General features: G+C 46.3%; 1 protein-coding gene across 1 annotated transcript in view; it reads left to right on the top strand.

Moving 5' to 3' along the window:
* METRNL (meteorin, glial cell differentiation regulator-like) overlaps nucleotides 1-11,968 on the top strand; it is a 21,370-nt gene extending 9,402 nt beyond the window's left edge. Inside the window, exons 3-4 of the mRNA XM_009880028.1 lie at nucleotides 10,231-10,290; nucleotides 11,010-11,968. Coding sequence (XP_009878330.1) covers nucleotides 10,231-10,290; nucleotides 11,010-11,326 — 377 coding nt within the window. The 3' untranslated portion in view covers nucleotides 11,327-11,968. The remainder of the gene's footprint in view (nucleotides 1-10,230; nucleotides 10,291-11,009) is intronic.
* The last annotated feature ends 874 nt before the right edge of the window (nucleotides 11,969-12,842 follow it).

The raw sequence follows: 12,842 nt of genomic DNA, 5'->3' as shown, positions 1-12,842 counted from the left end.
GGGGGGCAGGTGGTGAGAGGGTTGGGGGGGAGTTTGAGAGCAAAGTTTTTGTGTTTCTTCCTGTGTGAAATGATTGCTAAGCGCAGTTCTGATGCTCGGGGAACGCGCACACTCTTACATGTTCCTAAATTAAGCAAGGGTGATGCTTTGGGGATCTGAGCCTCAATAAGGTGAAAAATGTTGAACTGAGAAGTGTTCACCTAAATAAAAAATTAAAAAAAAAAACAAAGTCGGAGGGATGCCCTAATTTAATGTCTCCTTCCCCCAAGAAAATGAGTTTGACAGCAGTGTCCTCCGGCCCTGCTTGCCCTTTGATGTTGCCAGGACAGTGGTTGGTTTTGCAGTGGGCAGAGGAGGTGACAATGGGGCTGCAATGATAAATACACAGCTGCAGGGGAGAGGGGGTAAGAAAATAGCTTATTTTTGCTAGACTGGCCACGAATGCCGTTAGCTTATTTCTCAACTCAGTGGGCAGTCAAACCCAATAAGCAGTCAGGTGTATTGTCCGGGCAGCTGTGGCTCTGCTTTCCTCTGACCTTTATGTACTGCTGAAGATAGTCCCACAAACAGATTTGCGATCCAGCAGAGTTGCTTGGCAGTCTTTAATAATGCTCTGTGCTTGCTCTGCAAAACTGTTTAGTTTGCTAATTCCTGGGGCTGTAGTTAAAGAAGGGATGGGAGGGCTGGGGAACCGCATTCCTCTTCCCGCCCGCCACCTTCCCCAAGGAATAAGGAACTCACTGAAACATGGGCCAAATTCTTCCTGTGTTAGGGCCTTAATTTGCAGGACAGAAAATCTCTTTTGCCTTTATCTGTTGTAGAAGACAGAAAATACACACTGTAATATTGCACAGATGCTCGGAAGCTACCCTGGACCCAAAGCTGTGATAAATCTGACCTTGGGAGGTTTAACACTGGGTCAAAAAAGCTGCTGCCATATGACGTGCAGCTTTGGTCCAGCATTTGCTCATCTGCTGATGATTCAAATTTGTGGAAGGGTGTTTTTTGGGATGGGTCCCCCCTCAGGTATCTCTCTGCACCGCTCTGACCCCTGCGTGGGATTTGGGCATTGACTCCTGCAATCCCCATAAACTCCGGTGTTGCTGCTCACTCGTGGTGACCGTCACTGCTGGGATTGTGCGCGGAAGCTGGTGGGCTCTCCATTGCTTCCACTCCCCCAGGACTGTTCCTGTTTGTATAGGTCGCACCTCTGCCCCGACAGAACTGCTATGAGCTTTACACCAACTTCATCTATGTATAAGTGGATGTGAGAAATTTAAGGCAAAAAAAAAGGACAAAGTCCGGGCTTATGTAGAACCAGCGAATGAAATGATCTTAATATGACAAAGAAATGTGTGCTGTTAAGTAAAAACAGGTGTATATATCTTAAAGCTTTCCCTGTTGCAAATGGAAGACCTTAAGTAACGTTTTTAGGGGTTAACTGAACAATGTTCTAACATTGAACATCTCAGTGCATGAGCTGCAGCCCTTCCACAGTCCCCCTCAAGAACAGGCTGATCAAATAAAGGTGGTTTTAAAATGAAAACTGGCCTTGTTCCTTCAGAGCTCTCCCACATACCAAAAAGAATTTGATTTCTAGAAACAGGAAGGAGAAGGACCTGTGTGGATGTGAGTGCACATATGCTACTTTTTTTTTTTTCTTACCTTTTTTTTTTTTAAGACTCACTTAATCTTTGATCTGTCATTACTCCACTCTCAGGGTTTAACTTTAACCAGCCACTCGTTACTTACTTCTATTCCCCTGCTCCATAGGAGGCATTAATGGACGGGAGGAAGAGGAGGGTGGTGGTGGGGAGGGAGGGAAGGCTTTGTGTTCCTGGCGGGTGCCCAGCCTGGTGGTAGGTGCTGGCTCCAGCCTCTCCCGCAGCCCTGGCAGGGGCAGAGGGAACCTCCGGCACCAGAGCCGTGCGTGTGGCCGCACAGCTTCCCCAGGGCACGGGGGGAAAAAACACCTGACTTTTTCATTTTCTGCCTTGCAAGCACTGCGTGACATCTCAGCTGAGTGTTGCGTTCGCTATCGGAGGCAAAACCAAACAATGCATCGAAACTTTCTTTACAACTATGTTTTCCTAGGTCTGATTAGTGTGTGCTTTTACAAGGCTTTGGAATGACGTTTTCTTTAGAAGAAAAAAGAAATATTTTCAGAGTGAATTTTAGAGGGGATGAGCCAAACCCTACATCTTGGTGGGTTTTGAGTCAGTAGAAGTATTTGCTGTGGTCCTGTGCTGCGGGGCGGTAGATGGGGCAGCGTGGAGGTGCGATGCTGCTGCTGCCTGTGCTGGCGGGCTCTGGTGGGGCAGCTGGGAGTGGGGTCCTGCCCCAGCTGCGAGGTCAGAGGAGACCAGAGGAGTCCCTCAACTGTCTGGAGGCACCTCTGCTTTCCAGCAACTCATCCATCCTCGTGCCTGCCCAGCACTTCCCGTTCCGAGTCCCCCTTGGGCAGCAGCGGTAGGTTTGAGGAAGGAGAGAGGTTTTCTGTGAAATAAACAGATAGGTATATTTTTTATGGCTTTATATTGGTGTCTTGTGCACACAGAGCAGGAGAAATTCCCAGCAGTCACCTTGCTGCCTGCTTTTCTCTTTAATTGCAGTTTGGAAGGGGGAGAGAGAAAGCAAAGAAATGGCAGATGATCACTGGCACAGTTTGCCCAGGGAGGTTGTTGAGGCCCCATCCCTGGAGGTGTTCAAGGCCAGGCTGGACGTGGCTTTGGGCAACCTGGTCTAGTGGGAGGTGTCCCTGCCCATGGCAGGGAGGTTGGAACTCGATGATCTTTAAGGTCCCTTCCAACCTAAACCATTCTGTGATTACAAAGGCTGCTTGCACAGAAACATGGATGAGTACAGTTGCAGGGACGCTTCTTGCTTGCTGGGCCCTCTCTTTTCCGCTGCAATTCAGACAGAAGGAATTTAACTGAAAATCTGATCTGCTGAGTGGGGCTTTTTGGAGACGACACATTGCAGGCTTGACTGTAACCGAGGATTTTTATAGTGCTGGTGATGCAACGGGTAAGTGTAGGAGCTCGGCCGGGAGTTGGCACTGCTCCCGTTACCATTACGTCGCTGCCCACCCCGGCACCGAGGTTTGCCATGGCAGCGCGGGAGCCTGAAGCCCAGCACTGATGTTCGAACGCTGGCCCGGGATCGAGAGGGTCGGGGTAGTGATGGAGACAGCGCTGCGCCTGTTGGCCACGTACGGCAGGAGAGGAGGCAGGGAAGGGAGCGACACGGTGCTTGGGACAGGCGTTATTTTTCCCTGATGGAGAGAGGGGCAGCCCAGAGGAGATGGGACAGAAAGAAGCGTCTTGTAATTTCTCGTGGGTTGATACAACTTGTGCATGTGCCCGGAGGTAGAGTTTAATAGTGTCTGATGCTGCTTGAATAAAATCTCTGCTGTTTTTTTTCTCCCCCCCCTCCACCTTTTTTTTTCTTTTTCCTAAACAAATGGTTGTTTGTGTTTCTAGCTGACCTTTCAGCTCATTTGTTAGAATGGGTGCTGCATCTTGGAACAGTGAAAAGGCATTGACTCTGCAATCCCGCAGGACCCTTACGTGCTCTGTAGCTGCTGAGCCAAGTTTCATTTTGAAAGCTGTTGCAAATGGAGCTTGCCTAGTACCAAATCTCTTCCTCACACTGTTTACATAAATAGTCTTCTTCGGTACTTACGGACTTTAATACCCTCTTGGAAGACATTTCTGTGAAAAGATAAATTTCTGGTTTATGGTCTCTTGTCTTAACGTTTCTCAGAACACCAAGGTCATCACATCTCTAATGGTGAGGTTTACAAGATGCTTTTTTTATTCTTTCTTCGCAGGAAGGAAGTGGTATTAACTCAATTCTCTTGGCACAAACCATGCCACAGCATATGAAAGTCTGCATTTCATTAAACTTATTTGCAGGTTTAAATTGTTCTTGGCCAGTGTCTATATTTTCCGAGTTACTTCTGGAAACTTGTACATATGTGCAAGTTGAACTGAACGTTGGAAACAAGCTAAGGCAAGGAACTGGAGCTGACACTTTCTTTTCTGAAGAGGTAAAATCACCAATAGCCCTTCTTCACATAAAGAAGTCAGGGGAGAACGTCCATTGCAGCATCATGATTTTGGTCCAGCTGCTGAATCACCATCTTGCCCTGTACCGGATCTTGGCTGTTGAAGAAGGGAGTCTTTGAGTTTTGTCTTTTTGCTCATGATCCTTGTTCTGAGCTGCCTTTTCTCCTCAGCACAGGGGCTCGGATTAACTTTCTAGCAAATATGGGGATGAAATCTTCGGCCTTCAGAAGAGCACTAAACTCTCTCAGTAGGTTATTCACAGCATTAACCTTCTATTCATCGAAGAAGCACAATCCCTTCGGATCCCGTGTCTGAGGCTTATTGAGCCAAGGGGCCGGGAGTAGCGCAGGTCCAACTCTCGGATTTGCTCCCTGACTTGGCTTTTTCCTACTGACGCGCTGGAAAAAGTGCAGTGCTTGCAGAAAGCTGTGTAATCCTATCCCATCCAAAGACAGGAAAACCTTGTAAAACAAAAGAGTGATGAGAGAGCTCCTCTGTGTGTTGTGACTGGGTGTCAGTAACTTCCAGCCCAGCTGCGGAGATGCTCTGTGTCATCTGGCCGCGTTCTCCCTCTCTGCGTGGCCGCAGGTATTATGTTAAATGCAGGTGTGCTGGACGCAGCTCTGCTGGCCTGAGCTCCCAGCTGGCGCGTTCATTTTAAATTGGAGATGCACTGACGTGCGGATGCGTTGATGTAGTTTAGATGGTGTTTCGGTGTGGGGCTTGTGAGTGTTTCCAGGTTGAATGTTATTTTGCCTTGCTCAGGAAGAGCTTTCTGAGTGGGTGAGGAAAGTTGAAGGTATATCTAGAGAGGAGATGACTAGTGGTGGTCAAATTCTTGTCCACCTCCACTGTGAAGTAGCACGTCTTTTTGTTTGGGATAGGAGCTGTGAGAGGTTTGTTTCATGGCAGAAGTGTTGCCTCTTTGGAGAGGGAGCCGAGGCAAATTTAGGAATAAATAATTACAGGGATTTATTCTACTTTTTAGTTAAAACAGGATCAGGGCACGATACTTTTTTCTTGCTTATATGTTGTTTGCCCTTAAGCTCTTGTCTCCCAGCTAAATCACGGATCCAGTAATCAGTTGAGACATAGTCATTTCTGCTTGGGACTCAGAAAAATGACTGAGAAATGCACCATCATTGGAGAAACCACATCTCTATTTTTATAATCTGCTCTCGGAAGTCTGTACTCTGTGTTTCCAGGAAAGGGACTCATCCTATGGTGCCCTTTCCAGTACGGTTACAATTACAGAGGTGCCAGCAAGAATTTGAAGGGTGTGGGTGTTGTTTCTTTTTTTGTTCCATATGAAGTAATGCTGATGTCAGGGTGAGAAGCTTTCATCTGGGAGACGGGTCTGCTCTGGCCCCACACTGGCACAGCTTGAGGTGCTGCACTATGGGCTGGCTTCGTTTAAATCAGCCTGGTCAGCGACAAGACCCATTTGAATGCCTTCTGCTGAGCGTGCAAGAGAAAAGACGACTTGTTTTTATCAAGAGATTTAAGCCTAGAACTAACAGAAAATAATGCTCCAACCCTGCCTGGGCCTCCTCAGTAGCTTTTGATACTTAAAAGGTCTGATTGCTCTTCAAAGGATTATTCAGAAATACTAACGTGTGGGTGATGTATGCCACGGAAACTGGAAACACAGATAAACCAGCCCGTGTTTCCCTCCCCCACCATCCACACCTCTACCACACCGCACGTGTATACGAGCTGCTTAATAAAACCAAAGGGTATTCCTCGGTAAAGCGGTTTTCTGCAATTACTTTGTGTTAAACATTTTCACTTCTGCTTAAAGGGTGTCTCTTTTCCTGTGTGTGCTGCCGGAGCAGTGGTGTATGTTCAGCAGAGCCTACCCAGAGACACGGGGTGGATGGAGAAGGTCTTTTGGGGTCAGTAAGTGGAGCTTTGGGACAGCGTGTAGAGACCTGCAGCCTGGTTCATCTAGTCCTCTTGATAGCTATGAGGTTGTGGAGCGCGTTGAGAAAATTTGGGACAGACAGAGGAGACTTCTTACTTCTGGATTGGAAGCTGGTTTTGGGGTAAGGTAAGGTCAGTCGGACCCTTGGGTGGCTGTTGAAACACAAATGAAGATCAGGGCCATTCATGTGGTTTCTGTGACGCCTGCAGCCACAGCCAGTACGTCTCACTTTGAATGTGTCCTGCAGGGAGCTGTCATCCTAAGCCATGACGATGGCTCTTCAAATAACCCCATCTCCTATTTTCAGACGATAGAAGGGTTGCGTGCAAGTGTTGCAAACCAAAGGAGGAAGGACTGGAGTTGTGTGTGTGTGCCGAGAGAGGATGGCAACGCCTACCCACAGCTCCCAAGGCAGAGGAGAGTCATGCTGAATTGCAGCACTAAAGGTGCACTTAAATCCATCCCCAGTACTGGAAGAGACCCTTTCTAGACAACTCAACTTGCTGGTGCTGGCTGAGCTGGGGACCTTCTGGAGCTCATGGCAGCTCCTCAGGGCACATCCCTCTTTCTTCCTGAGCATTTCTGCCTCCCCGCGGAGAGGACCAGCAACGCGTTTGACAAAGCTGTTGGCCAACAAGTGCAGTCTATTGTTAGTATCGCCACGTCCTCCTCGGTAACATCAGGTTCAGAGGGCAAATCGCTCAAAGCAGCTGGGACATGACTGCTGGCTTGTGAGGAATGATGTAATTACATCTCCCTCTGCGGGGAGGTGAACAGAGAGGCCTTTGGAGGCACTGGACTGGGGGGATGGAGGGAGAGAGCTGCCTCAGGTTACTTCAGGTCAGGATACTGTCAAAATCCATCAAAGGCATTCCCAGGAGAGTCGGCAGCCGACGTGCACAATGCAGGCTTTATGCCACCGGCGGTGGAGTTGAGTTATAGGCATCTGGGCTTTAGAGGGCTTCAATAAAACGTTGCTTTTCTCTCTCTCTCTTTTTTTTTTTTTTTCCACCCTCCCCCTGCTGCTGTATGAATTAAGGCTCTTTGGCTTATCGAGTTTAAAGGAATTAGAGCAGCTGACGTTGATATTGTTGTTGTTGCAAGTTCATAGACTTGCTTTTGGACGCGAGAACCTGGGCAGCCCTGGAGACATCCCCAGGGAGTCGGGCATCCGGCAAACACAGCCGTCTTGTTCAGTAACCGGGGCCATTTCCCCAGAAAATGAACATCTTCACCTGCTGTGCATGAGTGAAGAGCTTTTTTTTTTTTTTTGGTTTTCTATTTTTAGTTATAAGGATGCTTCCCTTTTTAGCCTGAGGTGTGTGTGTCGTTTTGACCTACTGATGGAGGAGAACACCTGCCGCCCCATTCTGGCGTGAATGAGTGCTGAACTGCAGCTAAAATCACTAACTTGCGGCATAAACACACAGATTCCTTAATGGCTGTGATTCAAAAGAAAGTGTAGGCATTGCCTCCTCCTAAGGATTTTGTTTCTTTTATGAGACTGTATAGGAATGAAGCTTTGGTTGTAGCCAGTGAATGTTATTTGCTTTTTAATGGTCCATTTACCTCGGCAGTAATCCTTCACGACTCGCTTTCCATCTGTGCTTGCATACCTTGTTTTTGCCACTTGCAAGATATATTTGATACTCTGTGAATGCAGATGTGGGAGTTGTTCCACAGAAGAGGATTTCTGTTCTTCATATGTCTGGTGTTGCAGTGATGGGTGGTTGTAAATGGTTGTTAAATAAGCTTGCATGCCACCAAACTGCTGTGAGTCAGCATGGATCTGAAGTAGGTTTTCAGTAATGATCTAGTGTGAGCAATGCTGAGCTCTTTTAATTTCCTTTTGCATTTAAAAAGGATGCAGGATTTTGCCTAGAGTCCACAATTAAAATGATTTGGTTCCGTGTATACGTGGAGATTTGTTCATTTGATTTATTATAGTGTCAGTCTATTTAAATGGAAGTAACCACTTTTAAAGTATTTTGGTTTTCATCTTTAAGGCTGTTGCTTGTGTTGCACTCCTTTGGAGAACAAAAATGGCTTAGTCATTTTGGTTTTTTTCAGTTTTCTGATGGGGTTGGATGAACTACAGAGATGTCTGGTCTAAACCAAGGCTGTTTTCACTCAGACTTAAAAAGGCCGAGATGCCTTTTTATTATTAGATCTTCACAGAACAAAATATCTGAAATCCAGTGTCTGAAATCCAGCTGTGGAGTTTGAGGATGTCCATCAGCTGTGCTTTGTTTTAGAATTTCTGTCCATGTGAAAACACTGTAGGGTTCGTGCAGGTTTGCAGGGTTCCCTCCATGTGGTTGATCTAACTCGGGTGCTGATGTGGGCGAAGGGAGGCTGGGGAAAAGGGCATTTGCCCTGGATGAATTTGGTATAGGTGCCTTGAATGAAGCAACTCCATAGTAGGATGTTATGTGACTATTGTAATTTTCTCTGTCAGATGAAACTTGGGTGTTTGGTCTAGCCACTAATCGAAATCTCTTGAGTCTAAAAATTAAAATATCTTTAGACTGAATTTATTACAGTACTCCAATGAAGCCCGGGCTTTGGCTGGCTCTGTATTCCTCATGATATTAAACAGTTTTCAAACTTTTCCAAAAAAGAGTGCTGAAGTGGTGTGTGGGAGAAAGCAGGGCAGTAAAGGCTGACTTGTTTCTGAAGGTCCTGGAGGCATTCGGGCTTGACTAAATAGAAACGCTCAATTGATCCAGATGCTTTAACAAAACTATTTTGCCTATTCCTTGTCTCTTCTTTTGGAGCTTTTTAACCTTCTTGAATTATTCCTTCAAATATCCCTGCCCAGAAATGTGCATTTTACATTCTCTTTAATCCTATTAAACAGCGTGTTACACTGTGTATTAATCATCTGACTGGAGCAAATCTGGTGGATTTGGTTCAATAATCCTTCTTTCTGGATCACTGCCTTTCTGGGACCCTGGAAAAAATAAGAGATTTACCATTTCTTACGTAAAAGAATGGCTTGTGCCGTCTAACAGAGGAGGGCTAATAGCTGAGCATCATAGACAGCAGCTACGCGTTGTTTAGACTAGTTTAAATCTACTTCTTAGTGCAATGGATAAACTTCTCCGGGAAGCAGGCGGGGGTGAGAGGAAGGGTGTGGCGATTTGGGAATCTGGTAACTAAGTGTTTTCAGATGTTGAGGTTCAAAAACTAAATTTTTTGTGGGTGAGGAGAAGTGGGGGAGCTTCAGCTTGGGGTTTGATCGTGGACTGCGTGATGAAGTAAGCTGTAGCTCCAGCGCTTCTCCTGTCTCCCGGCGCGAGCCCTGCTTTGCTGTAGGCTTTGCCTCCACTAATCCAGGCAGGGCAGCACACCTGACGTGCTTTCGTTTTTCTGACTGATGTGCAAGTGCCGCCTCAGGATGACATTGAGCGAAAGACGTGGGCTCTGATCCTTGGGCCACCAGTGGCCAGACATCATTGGCATCGCTGGGCCGGGCAGACCCTGATAGGAAGCAAATTCCCGAACTCAACAGGGGATTATAGAAACATCTGTACTGCAACTACAGTACCTTCTCCTCAGAAATGGCTGGCTGAGTACAAAGAGGAGCCACATTCTTGCATTGATTAGATTAGCGAAGATATCCAAATGTTTCCAGCAGTACAGGAAATGGTCTTTGTGCTGCTTGAGCTCCAACAGATACCGGTTTGAGTTTCCGCTTTTGCCACTACGCCCTCAAACACATGCGCCGGGTTGGTTTTTTTTTCCTCCCCTCTTTGCCTCCCCCTCTCTGTAACCTCCTGGATCTTTGATGTGGTGATAGACTAAATGGCTTGTGAAATAGCCCGACAACACTTGATAGAAATGGTAAGAAAGAAGCTTTGCCATCAGAGTTTAAAAGGCACATGATCTTCAAAGCCTTTCTGAGAGCTTTGAATTTACAGCAGAGCAGGCTGCAAACGCACCCAGCATCAAAACATATTTTGCATAAGTGCAGCGAGTGTGTGTGGTGTTTGCTAGATAATATATCCCAGCAGGAGCAGTAAAGAGGTCCATATTCCTACTTAAGTACAGAAACCTCAGGGGGGCTGGGGTTAGCCTCCATTTCTTGTAGCGTTATTGATGCCTGACAGGTTTTTGGACCACTTGTTCCTGTGCCATGTGTGTGTGTGTGTGTCCTATTTTTGGTAATTTAAATACTGTTTTATTTATTTACTATTGTCTAGTCCTTTGCTAACTCTGACCCTTTCTCTGCAGCTCCCTGCCGACCATGCAGTGACACAGAAGTCCTCTTGGCTGTCTGCACTAGTGATTTCGGTGAGTTGTTGCTTCCCCTCTCCTGTCTCCCCTGGGTGGCTCACTTGAATGTGATGTCCATATACACTGATGGACACCTACTTAATTCTTGGCAACTTCCATCAGCAGTAAACATGGTCTGAAGGGACTGTGTGCCTGGGAGAGGGAGGAGGACATGTTGTGAAGGACCTCAAAACCGTGTGCCCAGTTAGCACTTACTTCCCCAGGGTGGACAGAGAATGACCCCGCAAACACAATGGAAGTAGAAGTTTGAAGACTTGGGTCCATCTAGGAGAGTCCTTAAAGGACTGTTGATGAAAGACCAAAAGTTATAATAATTCTCTGTGCTTCCCTTTGTAACAGGGAAATTAATATTAGTTGGTGTCTGTAATGGCTGAAGAACAGAAGGTACATTGCCAGGGAGCGTTAAGCGTGTATCTTCTTGTTAGAACTCTATCATGATTGACGCTATTTTTCTGACGTAATTATTTTTGTGTTTGAATTAATATTTGGGTGCCCTTTGCTGGACAGGTTACAAATATAAACTGTAACAGATACAAATATATACTGGAGGTCACTGATATAAACTTCCCTCTAAAAATAACAAAGGACCAAAACTGGGGCTGCTATAGTGAAATCAGTTGCCCTTGAACTGCCTGGTTGCATGGGGCTGAGTTTGGACCTGGGTCTTCCAGAGGAGTTTTGGGTGACTCTTCCTGATGTCCTTTTTCTGCTTCCAGTGATCAGAGGCTCCATTCAAGATGTAACGAACGAGGCTGAAGAGCAAGAATCCATAATTCACGTCGGTGTCAACAAACTGTACAGGCAGAAGAGCAAAGTCTTTCAGCTCACGGGGGAGAGTGGGAACTGGCGAGGACAAATAAAGACCCTGCTGGAGTGTGGGGTGAAGCCAGGAGACGGAGACTTCCTTTTCACGGGACGCATGCACTTTGGGGAGGCCAGGTTAGGCTGTGCCCCTCGTTTTAAAGACTTCCAAAGGATGTACAAAGAGGCGAAAGACAAAGGGCTAAACCCGTGCGAAATTGGCCCCGATTGAAACCCCCTGTTTGGCTGAAGATCGCTTTTAGCATTTGGCTGGGAATATTTCCTGGCTGCGGTGAAAATTCTGAACAAAAACGGTAACTGAGAGCATGGACAGATCTGGAGTGCAGGCTGAGACCCCGCAGGACACGTCTGCGGCCTGTCGTGCTGTGAGACTAATGGAAGCAACAGAGGTACGAGCTCAGAAGGCTGCCAAGCAAGCAAGGCTGGATTTTTAACCAATCTTGTCTTTACGAATTAAGTTATTATATTTTTTTAGTGACTTCCTTAGGAAAACAAACAAAGAAAACTCCCATGTCTTAATAAAAAAACCCAAATGAAAGCCAACATGCCTTTGTATCTTTTTAATACTAATTTTTAAAAATGTCTTAAGCTGATGTAGCATTTGGTATGGCGTATTCTGTATAAATGGCCGAGAATGTGATAGAACACGGTAAACCATCTTAACATTGATGCTTTGTAAAAAGCTTGGTGTACAATTCAAAGTTGTTTCTTATGACAGAAATTTATGGAGCCAAACTCTTGTGTGTGTGTTCTTTTTTTTTTATTTGAAAGAATGTACAATCGCCGCCTGCAATTTTTTGTCCAGGCTGGCAAATTCTTTCCATTCCAGAGAAATAAAGGTCCCTGGATTTGACACATACTGTTTAAAATCTTTATTTTTTCCTTCTCCGTGAGGCTGATCTCAGCTAGTCCACATGTGCTCATAGATCAATTCTGCGCTGCTCACTTATTTTGTGGCTTCTCTGAGCAGAAACAGAGTTCCTGTGAGGCATTGGGAACCGCAGTGTTTTTCAAAGGGGAAGCGGGAGCTATTTTTGGAGACTTCTAGACACGTGTCCAGGCAAGGCTTTAAGTGTTCTTCTCTCTGATGCCTATGGGGTTATTTTGGGAACAGCTCCAAAGAGCTGGCTGCCCCTTCGTGTTTAGCTTGAAGCTTTTAATTGTGCTAGTAGGACGGCGCGAGGCAGATGTTCGTGCCTGCTGGTGAGTCCTAGGGGCCAGCACCAGGACACCTTGTGAAAAATAAGCGCTTTAATAAGGGTGGGCCACTTCTGCAGGCAGCGTCCCATGGGAGATACAGGAGCTCTCCCCTCTTGTTCAGTCCCGTCGGTCCCCATAACCTGCAATGCATCACTTCAATGGTACACTCACAAGGATTTTTAACCTCTTGCCCACGTTCATTCTTCAGCACTTGCTGCTGCCCCAATTTTTATTTTACACCATCAGGTCCTTTAAATTAAAAGTTTCCACTCAGCGACTCTTTTTGCCTCATCCCTCATAACTCCTTCAGGTAATTGTTGTTTCTGAGGCTCAGGGAGGGCATCTGGAGCGACTCCGAGGATGGTCTTTTTGGGTGGACGCAGGAAGTTCTAAGACGGATGGGACAGAGGTGTCCCATGAGACTTATTGGGGGTAAAAGAACAGGTTTGTACCAAAATATTGGCCTGAGGAGGGACTGAAATCCCTCCGAAGCTACTTCTGTAGACTTCTCCCAGGAAGATGTGTTC

Source organism: Charadrius vociferus, unplaced genomic scaffold (genome assembly GCF_000708025.1).
Source record: "Charadrius vociferus isolate BGI_N301 unplaced genomic scaffold, ASM70802v2 scaffold532, whole genome shotgun sequence".
NCBI lineage: Eukaryota > Metazoa > Chordata > Aves > Charadriiformes > Charadriidae > Charadrius > Charadrius vociferus.
The sequence above is the reverse complement of the archived record's forward strand: the minus strand, read 5'-3'. Positions and strand labels throughout refer to the sequence as shown.